Source organism: Uranotaenia lowii, chromosome 1, assembly GCF_029784155.1.
Source record: "Uranotaenia lowii strain MFRU-FL chromosome 1, ASM2978415v1, whole genome shotgun sequence".
NCBI classification, from domain to species: domain Eukaryota; kingdom Metazoa; phylum Arthropoda; class Insecta; order Diptera; family Culicidae; genus Uranotaenia; species Uranotaenia lowii.
The window spans coordinates 100,848,042-100,872,263 of NC_073691.1; the positions used below are offsets into that span (position 1 = coordinate 100,848,042).

General features: G+C 42.7%; 1 protein-coding gene and 2 long non-coding RNA genes across 3 annotated transcripts; all 3 read right to left on the reverse strand.

The window, feature by feature from the left end:
* Positions 1-1,402: 1,402 nt before the first annotated feature.
* On the reverse strand, positions 1,403-7,435 carry LOC129737696 (uncharacterized). Its single transcript, XM_055728857.1, has one exon. It carries the CDS (start codon positions 7,433-7,435, stop codon positions 1,403-1,405), a length of 6,033 nt encoding a protein of 2,010 aa, XP_055584832.1.
* A 4,040-nt stretch (positions 7,436-11,475) lies between these two features.
* LOC129739421 (uncharacterized) lies at positions 11,476-13,794 on the reverse strand. Its single transcript, XR_008735856.1, has 2 exons — positions 12,265-13,794; positions 11,476-12,204 (listed from the first exon to the last, which is right to left on the reverse strand). It is a non-coding gene; the product is annotated as an uncharacterized LOC129739421 (long non-coding RNA).
* A 230-nt stretch (positions 13,795-14,024) lies between these two features.
* LOC129739892 (uncharacterized) lies at positions 14,025-15,306 on the reverse strand. The gene is made up of 2 exons (XR_008736006.1): positions 14,814-15,306; positions 14,025-14,753 (listed from the first exon to the last, which is right to left on the reverse strand). It is a non-coding gene; the product is annotated as an uncharacterized LOC129739892 (long non-coding RNA).
* Positions 15,307-24,222: the final 8,916 nt, after the last annotated feature.

The following is a 24,222-nucleotide window of genomic DNA, read 5'->3' on the forward strand; positions in this document are numbered from 1 at the left end:
CTTGCACTCTCATGTGGCACTTGCACTGTAACCCACCTTCGAAATAAAGAAATATATCGGGTTTCATGTCCCTCCTGTTCAATTCCATGTCGCGATCGGCCTTTCCTCTGAATGTGAATAAGTGCCTCAGGAGCACTCCCAGGATGCTGAAAAATACAAATCGATTATTAAAAATTTATCAACACACGACATTATGTTTAAAGCTTACCTTCATTAGCTGTTTTCCAGTAAATTGCATCTTTTAAAAAGAGCCCAATTGATTTTCGCCGCAATAAGAATTTTTTTTAACAAAAATGGCTGACTTGACCATGTGCTAGCAGCTGTCAATATTTGCTTAGCTCTGTTCAATGATGAATTACAATAAATGTTTAATTATTAATAATGGAAACTAAACGATTTATGTTACCGTTTTTTTTCTAGATCAAATTTGAATGTACATAGAACAGGTCTGTAACATTTGACAGAAGGCATGAACGCTACAGATAACGGTTCGAGATCTTTTGTACGATTATTGATAAAACTGAATTAAATCGTTGAATGATATGTTTCACCTTTTCAGAAACCATCACATTTTCACATTAATGTTCATAAAAGATTCTTATCGTTGTCGAAGTAAAGTTCAATATAATAGCTACGTTTACAGTGACAATCACTATTTATACAGCAGTAGACGAATCGTAGAGACTGTTTGAGATTCAGTTTTTTAGTATGCGGGTTTGTAGTAGCAGCTTAAAGCTAAAACGGAATACAATTTATTTATAAACTTTGTTTTCATTATATTTTATAAATTCTTACATTTGGTTTTCCTCGGACTATCGAAGTATTTGCTGTTTAAGATTAGGATTTGCGGTCAGTTTACCTTCCTTCTGCTAGCCTGTTTTATGAACATATTTCCTGATAGTATATTATATTCACTAAGTAATGTTAGATTTACACTTACGGTTTGCGGTGAGTTCAATTTAGATGTTCGAAGAATATCTACAATGCGATTCCTTTTAAACGATAAACAAATCTTTTGTCGATAGCCTCATCGATAATTTTGAGACGACTGTGTAGCTCGAACCGATTTTGTAGGTTATACAAGTGTTGTGATGTCTGTATTGTTAGAATCCAAATAATTTTCCGAATTTGATCACAAACTAAGCTCAACTATGTAGAACTCTTTATAATTTTATGTAGCCGCATGTAATAATATCTTCACTCGTACACCGCACTTTAAAGATAAGCTTTTTCTTCTTCTCTTTTTACTTTTGTTGTTACCGTTTACGTCGACAGAACTCCGGTTCTCCTTTTCCGACAGGGATGCCGAGTCGCGCAGTTATTACACGCTCAACAGTCCCCCACCCGTAAACCTGGTCCGGATCCACTCTCTGGAGCCACCGGATCAGCGTTACCATCGATGTTAAAACGTTGTATGATGAGCGACACTCTCTGGACCCACCATTTGGACTTCGTCAGCAGCTCCAGTAATCTCCAGCACAGCCAGATTAGCCGTCCCACGTCGAAAAACACCCCTAGTTGTACGCACTAAAGCTTGGCGTACCCGTCCGTCACTAGAGAAGATCGGTTCTTCGATAATTCCTCGAACCCAGGCCTTGCGTCGATTTCCGTCTACAACGTACACGAGATCTCCTTTCTTAAGAGGATCTGCCTCGGAGAACCACTTGGATCGCTGGTTGACTGTCGGCACGTACTCTTTTATCCACCGCTTCCATAAGTCGTCGGCCAGCTGCTGGGATCTCTTGTAAGCATCCCGAAGTGCCTCTGCAGGGTTGGTAGGTTTGATGACTTCATGTGGCTCGTTGGGATCTGAACCACGCAGAAAGACATTGGGACAAAGTGCATTTACCACTGGATCCGAAGATACAAGAGTAAGTGGCCGGCTGTTGATCATGTCCTCAGTTTCAGCTAGCGTAGTCAGGAGGATTTCATCGTTCAATCGACGCCCGTCGTCTAAGGCTGTCATGACCTGCTTCACCGAGCGCACCATCCTCTCCCACGCTCCTCCCATGTGGGGTGTTCCAGGTGGGATGAAGTGCCAACTCGTGATAGCAGTCGTGAATTCGTCGGCGCAAACATTATCGATTTCCCGTACTTGTTTGATTATCTCCTTACTCGCCCCTCGCAAGTTCGTCCCGTTATCCGAGAAGTATTCAGAAGCTGGACCTCGGCGACTGATGAAACGGCGGATCGCCATTATGCATGATTGCGCGGTAAGACTGTGGGCAACTTCTAAATGCACCGCCCTTACAACCATACACGTGAATACCACGATCCAGCGTTTTTCCTTGCGGCGACCAACGACGACTTCAACTGGACCCATATAGTCAAGCCCAACGAACGTAAATGGCCGTTTGAAAGGGGTTAATCTTTGCACGGACAGTGCAGCCATTTTGGGATTCTTCGGCAGACATTTTCGGACCTTACACCATACGCAGCTTCCTTCGGTTCGTCTTATCAAATTGCTGAGACCGCTTACCACGAAACGTTGCTTAATTTCGTTCTTCACCGTTTCTCGATATCCGTGTCCAAACCTCTCGTGGTATTGTTGAACCAAAAGTTTTGTGACACAGTGAGTTCTTGGTAAAATTATCGGGAATCGAAGGTCAAAGGGGAGGAACTCCGCTTTTTCGGAACGCCCTTCCATTCTCAACACACCATCTGCGTCGATCAAAGGAACTAGCTTGAAGAGAGGACTTGATTTCTCCAAAGGCAACCATTTTTGGAAATGTAACTCTGAGTTGCGCTTCAGTATTCTGATCTCGTCACTGTAGGTCTCGCTTTGAGCCAACCTGAAGAGAACATTTTCAGCACGTCGATGCTCATCTTGCCGCAACGGAACCACTACAAATGGAATTTCGATCTTGATGAACCGTTTAAACTTTGGAGTCGACAGGACAGTTTCGATGGGTTTGCCAGCAATCTTACGCCGACAGTTGGATATAAACCGGAAGACGCACGCCATTGTGCGAACTGCAACATTCCATTTCGAAAATCTAGTCACGTCGATTAGGGAACTCGGAAGCTCAACACTGTGGAAAAGGTGTATTGCTTTGATTTCCGTTTTTGTATTTGCTTCGGGAAGATTTTGTTGGGGCCATTTCGACGGATGCTGGTACAGAAACTCCGGGCCACGAAACCAAGAACCCTCACCTGAAAGACTTGGAAGACGACCCCACTTGGTGAGCGAATCTGCTACATTCAACTTGGTCGGGACGTAGCGCCAGTCCGTCAACTTAGAGAGACTTAGAATTTCTCCGATTCTAAAGCCGACGAAGGGTTGATAACGACGTTGATCGGTTTGGATCCAGGAAAGAACGGTTTGAGAATCGCACCAGAAGTATGTTCGGCCTATAGGAAGGGAATGGTTATTCCTGACCGCGTGACTTAGGTTCGCACCCAAAACTGCTGCCTTCAATTCGAGCCGTGGTATGGAAAGTTGTTTAATCGGTGCCACTTTCGATCGAGCCAGCACCAACGAACATTTAACAGTGTCATCAACGCAAATCCTCAGGTACGCAACGCATCCAAAAGCATTTTCCCCGGCGTCTGTAAAGATATGCAGCTGAATTTGGCCAAATCGATCAGAAGATGTCGACCCAAAGTTGCATCTAGGAATGCGAACACCCTCGACCAGAGAAAACATTGCGACCCACTGTCGCCACTTTTCTAAACATTCTCCACTAATTTGCTGGTCCCATTCGCAACCTGCTCGCCACAGATCCTGCATAAGCATTTTTCCTAGCACCGTAAAAGGAGCCAACAGCCCTATCGGATCAAACAAAGACATGATCGTGCTTAGGACTTCACGCTTCTTCGGTGGTGCCGTCTGAGAAGCCGCAGCTTTTGTAGGTACCGCAAATGAAAACACGTCGTTCTGTGTGTCCCACATGATACCGAGAACTCGTTCGTACTCCGTCACCTTGTCTTGATTCAAATGGATTGACTCTCTGGAGCCACCAACCACTCCCAAACTTCGAAGAACAGCTGTAGAATTAGATGTCCAGTTGGTGATCTCGAATCCACCTTTCGAGTGGATCCAACGTACCTCTCTGGTGCGCTCGATAGCTTCCTCTTCGGTGTCGAAGCTGTCGTAGTAGTCATCGACATAATGGCGGTGAACGATGGCTTGTGCTGCTGCCGGATACCGAGTGGAAAACTGCTGGGCATTCAGGTTCTTCACGTATTGTGCCGAGCATGGAGAACTGGCAGCGCCGAAGGTGGCTACGTCCATCACGAAAACGGTAGGACGATCGTCTTGCGGGAACCGAAAGAGAAACCTTTGCGCCTGCTGGTCTGCATCTCTGATCCTGAGCTGATGGTACATCTCTTTGATGTCACCTCCCACGGCTACTCGTCGCTCTCGAAACTTGCTGATGACTGCCGGAAGTGATGCCAGTAGATCGGGGCCTTTAAGGAGAAAGGAATTAAGGGAAACACCATGTGCTTTAGCTGCCGCATCCCACACCAGGCGCACTTTATGTGGTTTCTTCGGATTCAGTACTACATTTAGCGGAAGATACCATACTGAAGACGGATTGGTGTTCAAAAGTTCTTCTTTCGTGGCCTTATGGCAGTAGCCTTTGGTCAGGTAATATTCAATTTGTTGGTTGACATTTTGTTGCAGGTGTGGCTCTCGGTTGAGTCTTCGATCAAGGCTTCTCAGCCTATTTAACGCCATCGGATAACTATCAGGAAACGCGGGTTCCTGTTTCCAGATAAGCCCCGTTTCGAAGCGGTCGCCTACCCGGATGGTTGTCGATTCCAGGATGTTCCGGGCTCTGCGAATTTCATCCGATTCGATAGACTGTACATGTGCTGAAGGCAAATCTTCCTGAGCGTACTGCGCCGTCATCAGATCGTGAAGTTCCCGATTATTTAAACTTTGAACCATGTGATGATTTACGTAGCGATGTGATTGTTCCGATCTCAAATCGGGACCGTAAATAGCCCATCCCAGCGTTGAGCGCACGGCGATTGGTTCTCCCGGGGCACCAACTATGGACTCCAGAGGGGCGAATAAGTGTAGGTTGTCAAGTCCGATGAGAACTCTGGGAACCTCCATCTTGGTGCTCGACAAAGGAACTCCACTCAAGTGTCGATACTTTTTGACGATGTTTCCGTAACACGTCTTCTGCAGCGGCAGCTTCAATTCTCCCACGGTATGGGCAGATGACAGCATGAACTTGCGTCGAGAATCTATCGAAGATATCAGTAGGTCGATTTTCCGTGAAGTATCTTCGTTTCGCTTGACATTTCCTGTCCACACGATTACAAGGGGCTCTGGGATTCCCTTGACGCCCAACGAATCAGCTAACGAGCTCTCAACAAGTGTTGTTGAAGCTCCCTCGTCCAAGAACGCCAACGTTTCGACAGTATTTCCTCCATGGTACAAAGTAATCGGTATCATTCGAAAGATTACTTGCCGATCTCTCTGATGGTGTGGATTGCACTCAGCTACGGTGATGTTGACGGCTTCTTCATTGCAATGCAACAGGGTGTGGTGAGCTCCTCTGCAGCTTCGAATCTCGCACCGGACCTTGAAGGTACACTTAATTTTCCCATGGTCACTTAAGCAAAGGTTGCACAACTTAAGCCTGTCCACCAATTTTCGGCGATCGACCAACGAGATTGATGCGAAATCGTCACAGAACCTCAATTTGTGGTCTGTACGATTGCACATCGGGCAGGGTCTTCTGGATCTCGCAGGCATCGTATTCTGGGTAGCCGGAAATACTCTTGTATCGTGTGTATTCACACGCTCTTTCCTTCGGTACTTGTTTCTTCCTTCATCCAGAACATTCTTCTGCTCTCCTTTGAAGTCAGCTAACTCAGCAACCTCCGACACGATTCCATTCATGAAATCCGCAAACATACAAAGAGGAAGACCATTTTTTCCTCTCTTGAAGCGAATCCATTCTAGCTGATACTCGGACGGCAGCTTGTTTACTAGTTCCGATACAAGCATGGGATTGCTTAGATGGTCCTGCAGCTTGGCCGCCACCAAATGGTCACACAACTGTTTGACAGTAATTCCAAAATATAGAAAACTTTCCAGTTTGTCTACTCGAGGTGCTGGCACCTTCCGCACCTTGGTCACAAGCGACTTTAACAGCTTTTCCGGATTCCCAAAGAGTTGTCGCAGATCCTCAATCACTTCCGGTACCGACGCAGGCATGAGCAACCTGCTCTGAACTGCTTCTTTCGCCAAACCTTGCAGACTATCTTGGAGTCTCTTCAAGTTGTCCACATTTGTAAACCCACAAGCCGCTGTAGTATATTCAAAGCAGCTGATAAATTGGGGCCAGATTTCTGGCTCCCCTCGAAATGTAGGGAGATGTTTTGAACCAGCTTGGCGGGCCGCTAACTGCTCTTTCGTAGGTCCAGTATTAAAACTGCGAGTTTGTGTCTCCAGCTCTTTCCGTTGCCTACGCTCCAATAAACTCCGCATCAATGCTTGCTCCAAATTGTTCAAATCCGATTCTTCTGTCGGTTCGTTAGCTCCTTGGCTTCCTGTTTCTTCTAAACACTGTTCCAAAAGACGCTTTACACGACACTCCGATTCAACCTTTTCCTGCGGTTCCCAATTTCCTCGGGCATCGCTTTTCATCGCTTCTCCTAACACTTCTAATTTTTGTTGTTGTGTTAAACTTACGTGCTTCTCCGGTTCTAGTTCTTTGACCCGATTCGGTTCGTTGCACAACTTACGCACAGAGGTGGATAAGCTATCCGTTCCTGTGGTTTTCTTGGGATAAGCGCCGCGGAGATCTTCTTGCATCTCCACCCAACGCTTTGTTTTGTCGGATCCAGCTTCTGGACCAAACGAGTCCTCTTCACTTTCCTCTTCGAACTCCTGGTTTAAATCTGCTTTCATTTTTCGAAATTGATCCCGCATTTCTTTCTGGCGGATCAAAAACTCTTTGTGGTCAGCTAATTGTTGTTCCAGCTGTTGTTTCTCCTGGTGAAGTTTATCTTCCTGTTGCTTCTGCTGCAGAGCGCGCCTTTTTTCGTTGATGGCACGTTCTAGCTCTAAGCGTTTATCATGTAGTATCTTCTCCTCCAATAATTGCTGCTCGATCACAGCCGATTCATGCTCCAGAAGATTTATCGACTCTTGCAGGGATAGTCGACCTTCAGGCAATTTTCCGGAATCCGATGCGACATCGCCTTTTGCGCTGCCCGTTCGTTTGGAAACGTTTCGTTTAACAGGCTTCCTGATCTTCGGGATGTTCAGCAGGTTACTGCATTTATTGCAGTGCCAGGGTACATTCTTAACCTCCTCTGTGACACCGGCGCATCGATAGTGGCTCCAAGCATCGCATATATCGCACTGGACCATGTCGTCCGCGCCATCTGAATCTTCACAGTAAACGCAGTTACGCTTTTCCGCCGCTTCACCTACGTTCTTCAGCGTTTCATTTGCACTATCCGACATCGCGATTGTTATGTCCACTGAGAAATACAAATCTTTAAGAATGTCCGGATAAAAAATGAATCTTTACAGCAGCCTTTGTAGTAGCAGCTTAAAGCTAAAACGGAATACAATTTATTTATAAACTTTGTTTTCATTATATTTTATAAATTCTTACATTTGGTTTTCCTCGGACTATCGAAGTATTTGCTGTTTAAGATTAGGATTTGCGGTCAGTTTACCTTCCTTCTGCTAGCCTGTTTTATGAACATATTTCCTGATAGTATATTATATTCACTAAGTAATGTTAGATTTACACTTACGGTTTGCGGTGAGTTCAATTTAGATGTTCGAAGAATATCTACAATGCGATTCCTTTTAAACGATAAACAAATCTTTTGTCGATAGCCTCATCGATAATTTTGAGACGACTGTGTAGCTCGAACCGATTTTGTAGGTTATACAAGTGTTGTGATGTCTGTATTGTTAGAATCCAAATAATTTTCCGAATTTGATCACAAACTAAGCTCAACTATGTAGAACTCTTTATAATTTTATGTAGCCGCATGTAATAATATCTTCACTCGTACACCGCACTTTAAAGATAAGCTTTTTCTTCTTCTCTTTTTACTTTTGTTGTTACCGTTTACGTCGACAGAACTCCGGTTCTCCTTTTCCGACAGGGATGCCGAGTCGCGCAGTTATTACACGCTCAACACACATCTTTTTATTTCTATTCAATTATTTTTCAACTCAATCACTAAACTTTTTCACTTCTACACCCAGCATGATTCGAAAACAAAATCTCCTTCTTTTTCGAGTCGAGGACATTTCATAAGTGTTCGAGCCAGGGGTCACTTATCCACTTACTGGTTCCTCAGAGCACGAAGATTACCGGAACCTTGCATGTCTTCGCCATTAATCTGTATGCCAGCGGCCACGGGTGTTGGGAAACGAACGATGGCCAAACAGGACGCGTCGCCTCTTCTACCGCCGTTTTTCCAGTCGGACTCCTTCCCATTTGTATGTTTGGCTGCAATAATCCTGCTGGAATTAAAATTTCGGCACCGAATCCCTAGAAATAAAGTAATGAAAATTATGTTAACAAAACTGAAATCATTTTATAGCTCATAATTCAATTAATTCACCTATTTAATTCGTCTATGCAGGAAGCGCGCGACTGTTCCCTTCTGCCATCTTGATTTAACTTGATTATTTTTCCCATCAAACCTCAGCGTTGCCAGTTCAAAAGTGTTTACAGAATTGATTTTTTGAATTGAAAATTTATAAAATATTTAGTTTTTTTTCTCATATTTCATTTATTCAAATTAAAAATTGATCATTATACAAATGAAAGCGGTTTGCGAATTGAGTAACGATTCATTTTACAGATATGACAGTTTTCAGTTAAAAAGGTCAAAGTAAATCTATTCCATAATTTATACACACTTTTAAGTTTCGACATAAGTGTAACATATGTACATTGTTCAATTCATTATTTATCAACGCTAACTACTTATATTTAAAATGTCAATAAATTAAATTACGGCGATATTCATAAACGCAAATCAGTTGTTAAATGTGTAGTTTTTCCTGAAATATAACCACATTGGGGTATAAATTATTATTTACATTAACTGCTTTTTATGAGAACATTCAACGTAATCTAATTTATGATGCAAATGTGTGATTTTACATTATAAATTTGTAATTTTAGGTGAAAACTCCTCAAAAAAATCTGAAATAAGATAACAACAGGTTCAGAATCACAACGCAATTTCAAATCATTCTTAAACATATGAAAAAGTTTCCTGTTAAAATTTCATTCGAATTGAAAGTTTTTCATATTCGCCAAAAATATTTCTCTGGAGTCACTGCGGCAGCCATGGTTGTTTTTGAGTCTTGCAGAATGGCCGACAGGCAGCCATGCTGATATAACTCACACATGGATTGAACAAGATGAACAATCAGAAGTATAGTTCATCTTGTTTGTATAGCATACGAATGAACAATATTAAATGCACATGTATGTGTGATATATTTCAGTTTAAGGATCATCAACTCACAAATACTAAGAATTTTGACTGTTGAACTGTCAGTAAACTGCCATAAGTACACGTTTAAAAAAAGTCAGGTAGAATAATAATTGACTGGGCACCTGTGATGTGCAATAACCATGGTCGTGAGTCTGCCCTAGTGAATTGCATTAGCCGACCCTGAATGAAATATTATAGCGCCAGCACTAAATTTTACTTCGGAAGTCCGGACTTCCGATCCCGAACTTACTTCCGAACTTTTGACAGTTGTGTTTAAAAAAATAACAGTGTATTATATGCAACGTTGCCACACATAAATTTGTATCCACCAGAGTATCTCTACATACATTAAGCGGGCCACAGACTACACAACATTGGTACAAATGCGATGAAATTAGATGAAATTTTGTCGCTATGAACACGATTTGCATCGTGTATGACACTGCTTGTATGAGCGCCCAAACGGTTTGAGTAACATCGGTTGGGATCGAAATATTTTGTACAAACCACCACCCTCTGCCGGGGTGGAAATGTTTTTTTGTTGCTTTTGCTGTTTTCGCCAGCAATCGTTTGTGTTCGCGTGAAATATATTTACTCTTACGGGCAAGAATGAGATACACAAACGATTCAAATGAATTTGTGGCAACGTTGATTTGAAAATTTCTTGGCGCACGCTTAAATAAAAGGACTCAATGTGTTTTGGTCGGAAGTCAGCCATGATGCCATTTCACCAACGACGTTTATAAATTTTTTATCTAAACGCACAATAGTCCGTCTGAGCTAGCCGGCTGTTACATTTGGCGATCTAGCGTAAACTAAAATATTCAGAATTCGAGAATTTTGAATATTTTTTGCGTTTGCTAGGGGAGATTCACGATATCGTCGGATATCGTGATAATTTATTGTCCTCGTATCACTTTTTGGTTTGGTTTGTTGCAATTTCGTCCGTTGTTGTATAATATTCTTGATTTCCAGCCTCAAAATTCGCTTGTTGGAATAGAAACAGTTTTTCCTGGATTATTCGATATTTCCTTCATTCAGAGCGGAATTAATTTATTGAAAGAAGATATTATTATTGTGCATTCTACAATTCTAAATTCAGCAAATTTTATTAATTCCCAAAATTATGGCGTGCCTTCAAGGAAACGACCTTGTTAGTGAGGAGAATGTAGATATGAAGTTCTTTGATGTGCGTGTAGATCATTTTACCGAAGATGAGTTGAACTATGAACTATCCGTACGTCAAATCGTGTTCGAAAAACCAGAGCCGCTCGTCCGTAAACGCAGAGCCTTACGCGAGTTGTTAAAACAGGAGAAAATAGAGTATCCAAACATTAATAAGATTTTAAGCGGTGATTTTGAACAGCATATTGAAGAGGTGACACAAAAAGTAGCTAACATTGAAGAGATTGTGAATTCAAGTGCGAAAAATCTTTCCCCAATCTTGAGATCAACTTTGTTGCACGTTGCTTGCCGAATTAAGCTAATGAAGTCGTGTGTAAACTCAGATTCCCCCCGTGAACTAAATCAATGGGAGTTATTAAGCAAACACTAGCGACACCATGTCCTCCATAGAAAAGTTTCGATTAGTTAGGGAGCTTTTGGAAAGCTTTTGAAAACGGCCATACATTTGTCCTAACTCCGAAACGTCAAAAAATGTACCTGGCAAGGCGGATTGCTAAACAAGTGTTTAGATTACTTGAACAGATTCTTCTACGTTACCCACGTTACGGAAAGTACCGAGGTAAATACTTTAGAAGATGAAGATCTCACCAACATGTTTCGAGAACCGATTCCTACCAATATTAACACAGAACGAGAAAATTTGAAAATCATTCCTAGAACAGATTCGCAGGGTAATCCAGTTTTGTCGCCTTTAGTCAGCGATGATCAGGATGTTATTAGCGCCATGAAACGTCTTGGATTGATTAACCAGAACCACTCAGATCCTTCCGACATGAGAGAAGCTCTTCTGACTTGTAACAATGAGTTTGTGGCTTTCGGTAGCCCAAAATAAAATATTCAAAGTTAAGTTTGGTTGAGGTTATATTGGGGCAACAGTTTGAATAAAATCCCACACTTCCCCGTCCATGTGCGTGTACTTACATCAGGATTTCACAACAACGACATGCCAACAGGATGGCTCCTTTTTGTCCCGCCTCCGTCCGGGTGCTCCTCCTTGAGATCCGGTGTCGTGCTTCCAAACGGCTTGGATGGCGCCGATAGTGCCACCTGCATGACTGTGCCACTCTCCTCCCTGATTTTTCTGACGTCACTGATATGGATTTTCGCGGGACACTGCCTTCGCGCACCGCTGGAGCTGCTAAAGATGAAATCCAGCCCTTGGAACTGCTGTTGCCGTCCCGGCATCTGCGCCACGGAAATCGATGAGCACCTTTACCTTGCCTTGCAGCCGACCCATTCATCTCCGGATGAATCATCGGGCGGGAACTTGATGGCTAGTTGGTCAAAGCCGATCTGTCCCACACCGGATGGAGAATGAAAACTTTGATGCCACGCTACTGCTGATCCGGACCCTCTTTAGCAGTTCCCCTCCAATTGTCGATCTGATTGTTCAAGTTTCACTGAGGATCAATTCCGCTCCGGCCGAAGAAGGAACTTGTCACCGAAACACCAACAAAACAGTGAGGGGGTACTGGTGGAATTATCCGCAATGTCACCGTGGTTGATGGCACGGAAAAGGCGCTCCGCAAGCGACAAATGAGGAGAATCAAGGGTGTCAAAAAAAAAGGCCGTCTGTGTGGGAAAGCGCACGTTAGACTCATTTCACTGGGCTACGGGGGTTTCGCTGCTTACCTGTGCGGCCCACGATTATTTTTGCCCGTTTGTTGCTTTGAAGTTCCGTCTGGACGACTCCAATCTCGGTTCCTCTTCAGCTTAACCGCTCAGCAAGCAACGTGGCTTAGAGTGCGTCTTGATGAATCTGCGAACAATGCATTCCCGTCAGAGTTTCGGCTGATTACCGACTAAAGGACGTACCTTCGCTAGCTGCTGGTGCGAACTGAAGCCCCTCGGTTGCGTTTTCCTCCCGGAATTCCGGGTTTTCCCAGCGACAAGATTTCTCCACCACTTGCTCGTGCGGCGACTTTTGTTTGACTCACCCGGAAACAGTGATGACAGTTCCTGGGCCGTTTCTACACGCTGAGCGTGGTATATTTTGTTTATTCACACGCCGTGTATATTCGATGTAAAGTTGGGTAAATTTTCAGCGCACGCCAATTCTCTACATGGGGATGGGTAATTTAAAAACTTTGTTGCCAGTATCGCTTATATCATATCAATGAAAATATTGTTATAAAACTCGAACGTAACACAACATTGCTGCTTTGGTAGAATTTTTCATGGATCATGAATAAGGATCCATGAAAAATTCCAAAAACGCCACAAGGAGTTCGAAGGAGATTGATCGGCGGTTGTATCGAGCAGACATCGATAATGTTTCACCGTGCACTGGTGAATATATCTAAAATAAACCACAAAATAATCATAATACTAAACTAGATCTTGACGCCAACGAATCTTGGCAAAATCCATACAGAAACTTAAACTAATCAACAAAACTATACGCCAACGAATCTTGGCAAAGGTGTCGATTTTCACCATCATATATGGCAGAAAGAAACTCCTTCGAATCCTGAAATTAACAAATATTTCAAAAGCAGCAAACAAAAAACAAGATCTTATATCATTCAATAACTAATGAAAAGATCTTACAAAGCTGAACTTTTACAATTTAAATTTTAGTAATTTGTTTCATCTGGTTTGGAGTTTGACACAGAAGATTAGGGTAAAGAGGGATTTAGTCCTCTAAATTACCAAGAGCCCAGAATAGAGGTTTTACCGCGCCTCCAGATCGCGTTCCTTTTGATTTTTTTTTCTTGGTAATCCCCTTACAATTGTGCATGATCCGTAAACATAATCGGTAGTGGTCAAAATTGGTAGAAGTCGTAATCAGTGTCGACAAAATCGGTGTTGTCAAAATCGGGATTTTCCAAATCGGTAGTGTCGAAATCGGTAGACATGATCGGGTAAGTCAAAATCGGTAAAGTTGTCAAAAATCATTTTGTTTTCGATCTTGATTCGAATGTGAACTGCTGAGGCTAACGAATGTCCCCTCGACGGCTCTGCAGGAGTCGCTTCGCCTCGCAATGGATTGTGGTGAAAACGCATTGCGTGTTTTTGTGCCGGAGACGACCTTGTTGACTACCGTAGCTAGTGGACATAGCTGAACTTACGATGCTTGGCATTCATGATGTGTTTGTTGACATAACATTATTTCGTATATTTCGGATCCCAAACCAGTATTTAGATAACTAGTATCGAACGAACAAAACGATACTAAAACAAAGCAGTCAAATGATATGATATCTATGAATAGCGATAAAAAAATGATCACATACAATTATTGAATCAAAATCAATAATAATTATAACTGGACAATTGAAAAGTCTTTAAAATTCAATCGAACTGATAAGCTAAAATGGTTCGATTTAGTTGGGCGCCATTTGTAACAATGAGTTTGTGGCTTTCGGTAGCCCAAAATAAAATATTCAAAGTTAAGTTTGGTTGAGGTTATATTGGGGCAACAGTTTGAATAAAATCCCACACTTCCCCGTCCATGTGCGTGTACTTACATCAGGATTTCACAACAACGACATGCCAACAGGATGGCTCCTTTTTGTCCCGCCTCCGTCCGGGTGCTCCTCCTTGAGATCCGGTGTCGTGCTTCCAAACGGCTTGGATGGCGCCGATAGTGCCACCTGCATGACTGTGCCACTCTCCTCCCTGATTTTTCTGACGTCACTGATATGGATTTTCGCGGGACACTGCCTTCGCGCACCGCTGGAGCTGCTAAAGATGAAATCCAGCCCTTGGAACTGCTGTTGCCGTCCCGGCATCTGCGCCACGGAAATCGATGAGCACCTTTACCTTGCCTTGCAGCCGACCCATTCATCTCCGGATGAATCATCGGGCGGGAACTTGATGGCTAGTTGGTCAAAGCCGATCTGTCCCACACCGGATGGAGAATGAAAACTTTGATGCCACGCTACTGCTGATCCGGACCCTCTTTAGCAGTTCCCCTCCAATTGTCGATCTGATTGTTCAAGTTTCACTGAGGATCAATTCCGCTCCGGCCGAAGAAGGAACTTGTCACCGAAACACCAACAAAACAGTGAGGGGGTACTGGTGGAATTATCCGCAATGTCACCGTGGTTGATGGCACGGAAAAGGCGCTCCGCAAGCGACAAATGAGGAGAATCAAGGGTGTCAAAAAAAAAGGCCGTCTGTGTGGGAAAGCGCACGTTAGACTCATTTCACTGGGCTACGGGGGTTTCGCTGCTTACCTGTGCGGCCCACGATTATTTTTGCCCGTTTGTTGCTTTGAAGTTCCGTCTGGACGACTCCAATCTCGGTTCCTCTTCAGCTTAACCGCTCAGCAAGCAACGTGGCTTAGAGTGCGTCTTGATGAATCTGCGAACAATGCATTCCCGTCAGAGTTTCGGCTGATTACCGACTAAAGGACGTACCTTCGCTAGCTGCTGGTGCGAACTGAAGCCCCTCGGTTGCGTTTTCCTCCCGGAATTCCGGGTTTTCCCAGCGACAAGATTTCTCCACCACTTGCTCGTGCGGCGACTTTTGTTTGACTCACCCGGAAACAGTGATGACAGTTCCTGGGCCGTTTCTACACGCTGAGCGTGGTATATTTTGTTTATTCACACGCCGTGTATATTCGATGTAAAGTTGGGTAAATTTTCAGCGCACGCCAATTCTCTACATGGGGATGGGTAATTTAAAAACTTTGTTGCCAGTATCGCTTATATCATATCAATGAAAATATTGTTATAAAACTCGAACGTAACAGACTTTAGAACATGAACTGTACCAATTACGGAGATTCCATGCAAAGCATATGATTAACCCAACTTCGAACCCCATCGAATCTATGACTTCGAATACCACTACATGCACCGGCACAGTACCAAAAAGTTTTTCGGGTTCTACTAGTTATTCCACGGCAGGTGATACTTCTTCTCATCGTCCATCGGACCATCATACCATACCAAATTATACCCCAAATTACCCACGATTAGGCGCTAATGATCTCGTCTTTACTACAGGAACAACTCCTTGCACAGGCAGCCGATCAGACGCCTTGATTTCATCAGCTCCTGTATCGTTGAACAGTATCAATACTGTAGCCGGGAATCCTTTTCCATTTCGGCACGATATCTTACCTACGAATCACCCCTCGACTAGTTCGTTAACAACCAACAACCCATCTCTTTTGACAAATCTGTACCCTACTGGTTGGCCATATTCATCCGGAGCATACACTGTCAAACTGGCCACCACAAAACCCGTTTCCTGGAATACCACCAGTAAGCTATGCTTACTGGCCAGGGCTCTTAGCAGGACAAACTCCGGGGGTACCCACAACCTGTTGGGCAGACCCTCCAACCACCGCGGGTCTATTCCAGACACCTATTACCGATCATTATCAATCTGCCCATTCACCGATTCCGAGAAGAGTAAGAATTGAAACCCGACCAGTCATAAATCCATCGTCATTATTCCCGAATTATTCCCAAGCACCGACACTGTCAGTTCCTAATGCCCACCATTCGATGGCATCTCACGGTTTAAACTCGCACCCTACACCGATAGGAGCGGTTACCAACCAGCAACAGTCGTGGTGTCCGCCGGTTACAAATTCGTACTCCGTGCCGACCACTTCAGTCTCTAATTCAAATCCTCATCCTCGGCGGGAACATTGGAACCCTAATATGAACCCTATAGAATCCCAACTATTCAATCAAGATATACGACACGCCTCCCATCACAAATCGCTCGCAGTCTCCAAATGGAAACTGGACAAATACGCCGGTACCGACCAGGGTCTAAAGCTCAACGAGTTTTTGGGCCTTGTTTCGCAACTTGCTTTATCCGAACACACAACCGTAGAATCTCTTTTTGACTCGGCTTTTCATCTGTTTACTGGACCTGCGCTCAATTGGTACATGTCCATGAGGTCAGCAGGCCAGTTGAACGATTGGAACCACTTAGTGGTAGAGTTAAAGAAGGCTTTTGTGCATCCTGAGTTAGACTCTTTAGTTCGGACCAGGATCTACTCTCGCCGCCAGCAACGGAACGAAACCTTCCAAGAATTCTACTATGACATGGAGAGCATGTTTCGGTCCATGAACAATTCAATGAGCGACCACGAAAAACTGGATATTTTAAAAAGAAATATGAGAATTGATTATAAAAAGTCTTTACTTTGGAAACCGATATCTAATCTTAGAGAATTACTAGAAGCAGGCCACACGATTAATGCCTCCAACTTCTCGCTGTACGCAAAGGTGATTGCAGCTGATAAATCAACCAACATGGTCACCAAGGACCGACAACCTAAGAGTAGTAATAGGTCCAATGTAAGACCAGTCAGTACTCGACCACCAAACCAGCCAGAATCGAGAAATTACAAAAATGACCCAGCGAAAGGAACATTTCTCAACCCAAAAGCTAGAAACGAACCGCCAAGTAAGTACGAGAAAACCGGAATTCCCAACCCAACACCTGAAGAAGACTTGCGAGAGGCTAGTGGTTCTAAAACCACCAGAACCCTAGAAGGACTTATAAATTCTCACCGCCCTCCTCGCACTTTCGAATGTCTGTATTGTCGGCAGACAACGCATTCGTTAGAACAGTGTCGAAATTACAAAGGTGTATTGTGCATGGTATGCGGATTTAAGGGTTTCGAAACGCAGAATTGCCCATATTGCAAAAAAAACGGGCTGCAGACGATCGAAAATCGCCGACCGTCCAATCCCAGCGTATAAATTCCTTTCCGCTTAACACCACACCTTCCGAACTCTGGGAACCGGTCTTGGAAAATGCCTACGCTCAAGCGTCAACCCAGGTTCACTATATTTCCCTTTCAAGTTTTGACGATAATCGTCCTTATGCTGACATTCTTGTCTATGGAGTTTCTTGCAAAGGACTTCTAGACTCCGGTAGTCAATTGACATTAATCAACGAAAAAATGTTTAAACGATTTCAAAATCTTAAGCTAAAACCCCTTTCGCAAAGGATGACCGTTAGATCCGCAAATGGTTCTGAATTGAAAGTTCTAGGAAAACTCCTAGTCCCGTATGAATTCGCAGAACGAATCAAAATCGTACCAACTCTCGTAGTCCAAAACCTGTCAGTGGATTGTATCCTTGGCATGGATTTTTGGGATAGTTTCGAAGTTTGGCCTTCTATTCGAGACTGCCACGTCATTGAAGAGGAACTCCATTCAGATTCTGAAATGATTTGTGAATCCATAGAGTTAACTGATAAGCAGAAAGTTACGCAAGAGAAAACGAAGCTAAAATTCTTAGTAGCACAACCCGACTGCCTAACGGAAACCCCATTGGCTGAGCATCGTATTGAGATCGCTGATGAGTGGAAAGGGAAACCGCCCGTTCGTCAGTACCCTTATGCCCTCTCCCCAAAAGTTCAAGAAAAGGTAGGAGCAGAGCTGAAACGAATGCTTAGGGTAGGCATAATAGAACGCGCCCAATCTGATTGGTCCTCTAATGTTGTACCAGTTATAAAGCCGTCCGGCAAAGTACGCCTCTGTCTGGACGCTCGGAAAATAAATGAGCGGACTATCCGAGATGCATATCCGCTTCCTCACCCCGCGCGAATACTGGGACAGCTTCCACGAGCACAGTACCTGAGCACAATTGATTTGTCCGAAGCATTTCTTCAAATTCCACTGGAAAAATCTTCGAGGCGGTTCACTGCGTTCAGTGTACAAGGCCGGGGAATGTTCCAGTTTACTCGTTGTTGTTACGGACTTGTGAACAGTCCAGCCACATTGGTTCGATTAATGGACAAAATCCTTGGCCACGGAGAACTCGAACCGAACGTCTTTGTATACCTTGATGATATCATCATCGTATCAGAGACGTTCGAGGACCACGTTCGACTTCTCAACGAAGTAGCAGAAAGACTGAGGTCAGGAAACCTTTCGATAAATATCGAAAAGTCGCAATTCTGTGTCCGTGAGTTGCCATTCCTAGGATACCTACTTTCGACAAACGGTCTCCGAGCCAACCCGGAGAAAATAAAAGCCATCGTTGAATACGAACGGCCCACGACAATCACTAAACTCCGAAGGTTCCTAGGAATGGCCAACTATTACAGGCGATTCATCGAGAATTTCAGTGGTATAACTGCTGGCCTGTCTGAAATGTTGAAAACAAAATCGAAGATTCTGGTCTGGACTGAATCTGCAGAAGATTCGTTCGATCAGATTAAAGAAAAGTTAATCTCGGCCCCCATCTTGTCTGCTCCTGATTTCGAAAAAGAGTTCTGCATTCAAACAGATGCTAGCGATGTAGCTATTGCTGGTATTTTGACCCAGGAGCAGCAAGAACAAGAACGAATAATCGCTTACCACTCACATAAATTAACAACTCCACAACGCAATTATCATGCCTGTGAGAAGGAGGCACTGGCTGCCTTATTGTGCATCGATGCATTTAGGGGCTACGTAGAAGGTAGTCACTTTACCCTCATTACGGATTCTAGCGCGTTGACTCATATCATGACGGCGAAATGGAAGACAGCCTCTCGTTGTAGCAGGTGGTGTCTGGCCTTACAGCATTATAATATGACCATCGTTCACCGCAAGGGGCGGGGCAACATTGTCCCAGACGCCCTGTCACGCAGCGTGGCAACCGTGTGCTCAGCAGCGGACGCGGATTGGTATAATGACTTACTAGAAAAAGTTTCTCATCAACCCGACGATTTCGTCGACACTCAGGTTCGGGATGGCGTTCTGTACAAGTACGTAACCCAACCTAATAAGTTACAGGACACAAATTATGCATGGAAGGAAATTCCTGCCCCCGAAGCTCGTCTCAAAATCATCCAAGAGGGTCATGATGACTCCATGCATCCAGGGTTCGAGCGTACATTGGCCCTTATTCTGCGCCGCGCGTGACGTGATGATAGTTGAGTCACCCAAGTCACTCTATTCCAGTAGTCGGTTTAGGTGACGAGCGTCACTTCGGATGAACTTTGTGAGTTCTTACCCTTTTCTCGTAGTCACCGTGGGTGAGAATCGTCGCATTCAGGTGACGATTTAAGGTGAGAATTGTCGGTACCTTTTCAGGTGGTGACGAGATAGGAATTTAATCGAAAATGTATGTAAAGTGGAATGGTTAGGCTCTGAATATTAAACTATACTAATGTATGATATTTTAAGAAACAATTAAACCGATTCACGTACTTCTTTCTATATCAATTTAGAAAAAAAAAATTCTTGATGATAAAAAATCAAAGGAGATTTCCTGATCGAGTTCTTAACAAAAATCCAAAATTGAACCTTAAAATGAAAAACTAAAGTTGAATAATAAAACAAGTGAGGAGTAAGTTTTTAATTGAATAAGTTTATATTTTTCAAATGATCTTCTAAACTATAAATTTAACAAACTACAATTTAATACGGCAAGCGCTGCTGCCATTCGAAAATTAAAAAAAACGGTTAAATTAATAGGTCTCCCCAGCAGCGTGACGTTTTTCTTCAGGCTAGTCAGGCACTAAATAACTTAGTAAAAAAACAGGAGAAAACCACATTTAGATACTTAAAGAAGCTGCCTGCAAAACTCATATCTTACTTACTTGGATAAGCTAAATTAAATCCGTTTTAAGGGTTTTATGATGACTTGTTGGTGGACTCATCCGCCGGCTTGGGCATTTGATTTGCGGTTAGTTTTTCTGCTCCAATCAGTCAGCTTACCGGCTCATCCGCTGCAAATGTCGGCTCCAAATCCGGCCTGGACGACTTGCTAACCCCGTAAAATTAGATTGTGGTCTTTCTCGAACCGAAATTCGCAGTTGTTGATTTAAAAACTAATTTTAAAATTCGGAAACGCGAGCAAAACAAAACAAACCGAGCTAGTTTGACACATGAGCTCACTCAGTCACTCACCTACGAATGAACCTCTGTCACTTTACCCACATCGACTACGGGAATAAGGTGACAAATCTCACGGTGACTCCGAGGTGAGGTGACAATCATCACGTCACGCGCGGCGCAGAATAAGGGCCATTGTCCAGGATTCAGCAACGATTCTTTTGGCCTCGAATGACTAAGCAGATCCGTGATAACGTTAGCATGTGCGCCACTTGTAAGGAAACGAAGTTTCCCAGCACCGCGATGGCCCCTCCAATGGGAGACCAACGAATCACCACGCACCCATGGCAGATAATAGCCTTAGATTTTGTTGGGCCTTTGCCCCGTAGCAAAAAGCAAAATCAATACATTTTGTCGATCGTTGATTTGTTCAGCAAATGGGTGATGGTATTGCCATTCCGGAAGATAGATAGCTCATCGTTTTGTATTGCACTAAGAGACCAATGGTTTCTCAGAAACTCGGTTCCCGAAGTAATCATTACCGATAACGCTTCCTATTTTTTGTCCAAAGATTTTAAGTCCCTCTTGAATAGATTCGACATTCGGCATTGGCTAAATTCTAGATATCATTCGCAGGCGAACCCTGTTGAAAGAGTTAACAGAACAGTCAATGCCGCAATTCGAACCTACGCAAGAGGTGACCAGAAGCTTTGGGACACAAAACTATCGGAAGTGGAAACGGTACTGAATACTTCGATTCACTCCGCAACCAATTTAACTCCGTACTTCACCACCCACGGATACGAAATGTTTTTGAAGGGAAATGATCACGAACGATTTCCCAGGGATTCCGATGACACGCAGCAGCAACAAGCCGATCTTTTCCACCAAATACAGGAACTGGTAAAAAAGAATTTGGAAATCGCCCACCAAAAAGGAAGAAGAACTTATAATCTTCGACATCCTCGTCAATCCAAAGGTTTTAAAGTCGGTGATCTCGTTTATCGCCGAAACATGAAATTGTCCAATGCACTCGAGCAGTACAATGCCAAATATGGTGCTCAATATCTTCCGGCTAAAATTGTCAGGAAACAAGGGACATCCTCTTACGAGATTTCAGACTTGTCTGGTAAATCTTTGGGAATTTGGTCAACCGATAATTTGAAACCCGCTTAAGTAGGAATTTCCTCAGCTGGGCTTACAAAAAAAAAACACGATTCACTTCATCTTCAGAAGTTATTTATTTCCATTTTGAAACACATCATCTGAAAGAAAAATGTAAAAAAAAAAAAATACAATTCAGTCAAAGATCAGTACCTCTTCTTTACTCACCGTTATATTCCACCTATTGACCTAGTTTACTATCAGGTCGTTGAACCGCAATTGAATCTGGAAACCAAAACAAAACCGCTTCAACAACAATCAAAATTTTAACTCTTTCCTTTCGTTATATTTTCTTACCGTTAGAACAAAATACCGTAATTTTGTTTCGGATACAGGAGGAACCATCGTTCAATCGAAACACCGTGGCTGGACCGCTATCCAACCCTCCGAACACGAAAATCTCAATGATTTCACCTGCGGAAAATAAAACCACTTGGTAACCGACCGGTAGAATGTTTACTTGTTTTCTTCTTGGTCTGGTAATTTCATTCTTTGTTTACATAGCTACACGCACAATCGAAAAACTCAAAAGTTAGATTTAAATTAAACATGAGGGATAAGAAACACGATATTGTTATTCGTAGCTTGGTAAATTTTCACAAGCCCCTCGATTTAGTGATATCGAAAACGGAAAAAACTTGCGCATAATATTTTAAGAGATAGAAAATATATTATGCATTGAAATCAGTTATTCACTGGAAATAGAAATGTAGTAGAAATGATTGGGTACCCAAATCATTCTCACATGTTAGCGAATAAGTATAATAGTAATATAAATTATTATTCTTCCTTACTTATAATAGAATAATCAAATTTTGTTTATTATTAATAATAAAATAAATAATTAGTATAGAATATTAATCTAGGAAAACATACTGTTTCTATCGATGAATAGTGTATTTTGTGGTTTCAAGGATAATATTACAACAAGTTGAACCGGTCAACTGCATCAAATTTTCAGTTAGTTATATAAGGACTGATTAAGTTATGTAACGTTAAAAAAAAAATTATACTTTATAATTTTTTTTTCTCCTGACGAGGAGGTAATTGTTACCGAACAAAGTAACAAACGGCAGATAGGTTTGCGTGTTTTGTTAAGTTTTTCCTCAGTGTATATCCAATCTCCCTTTCCATTGTCCTATCCCTCATTCCTTCCATTATGCTGCATGGGTCTTTCGAGAACATGATGTCGAAAAGCAAAACCGGCATCACTGTAGGCGGAGGAGGGAAAACTGACAATCAACGAGAGGACGGACATTGAGTATCGGACCGTCCGAGTGAACGGTCGCAAAAAATTAGGAACAGCTTCCCGTAATTGTGATACCACAACACACCACGTGTTATCACTTCCGGTGTAGTCTCCAGCAATCCGCCGTTGTCCCGAATAAATTCGGTCGTGAGGTATCGTCACCGGGGCTGCACAGGATTCGTCGGAGCTCGAGGTTCCCGATTAATCCGGATCTTGCAAATCGTGACCGGGTATCTTCGAGGCAAGTCACGCACCGTCTGGAAGGAGTCCACACACGCTATTTCCGGCCCTTCCAAAGCTGTCCATCCTGCCAGGCAAGTCAAGGGGTTGCTGTCTACGTCATCACTCTCGACAGCAATCGGGATCTTCCGCCACACGGATCGCCAATTACCGTGTCGAAGGTCGCCGCAGGAACCACGTGCACAACCACTTCCGGAGTTTACCGCTGGTACCAGGTATGAGACGCTCGTTGTCCTCGTCACATCCCGCATAATTAAAAACAGTTGGGGATATAGTACTAACTATTAACTTAATATATTGGTAGCAGTACCAGTATGAAATATCTTCCAAGTATCATTTCATTATACATGTTCAAAATTTTATTACCTCAATAAATTATGACAGGATCGTATCAGTGACAGTGACAATATGATATATGATTTAGTAAGTATAGTATAATAAGAGAATAAAAATTTGCAACCTTTGAATATTGTCTCTGGACCTTATCCAGGACTCTAACAGTGTACGACAAAGTTTCCTTATATTTTCTTAGCATTAGACATTAAATTAAAAAAAAAAACAACATTGACAACATTGTATGAGTTAGACAAGTCGTTATCATTTCACCTCTTGCGGATAATAACTAATATTGTTATTTTAAGATGTAGTTGTGAGCTTATGCATTTTTTCGCTCTTGGGTTCAGCATCTGCTAATTTTCACTTCACTTCGTTAAAATTTGTGTCGGCAACCCCACGCCAGGTTCGGAACTGAAAACTGTGTTCAAAATGGCTCCGAAAAAAAAGAATCACGCTGAGAAAAACACACAGAACGCGAAAAGTAAGTAAAACTATATTATATTATCGATAAAAACTAGTGAGATTAAATAAAACTAATGAAATTACAGAAACAAAGATCTCTGCTGAGCGGAGAGCGGAAAAAAAATCTACTGAAAGGCTGAACAATGCAGATCTGCACAAATAGGTAAGATTGTATAATCCATGTATAATATCAGAAATAAAAAATAAAAATCTCAACATTTAAATTTTTTAATTTTATTTTATTTTTTGTGGGAAAGAATTGGAACTATATTGGTTATGGTACAGGGAAGCTCTTTTTAAAAATATTTTACAATATGCGGAACGTATGATTGAGCGTTATTTTTACTACAAACTACTATAAGCAAACTATATCCATTGAAGTTGATGAAAT

Coding starts and splice junctions, on each gene's coding strand:
- LOC129737696 (XM_055728857.1), bottom strand. CDS start 7,435: ATGTCGGATAGTGCAAATGAAACGCTGAAGAACGTAGGTGAAGCGGCG.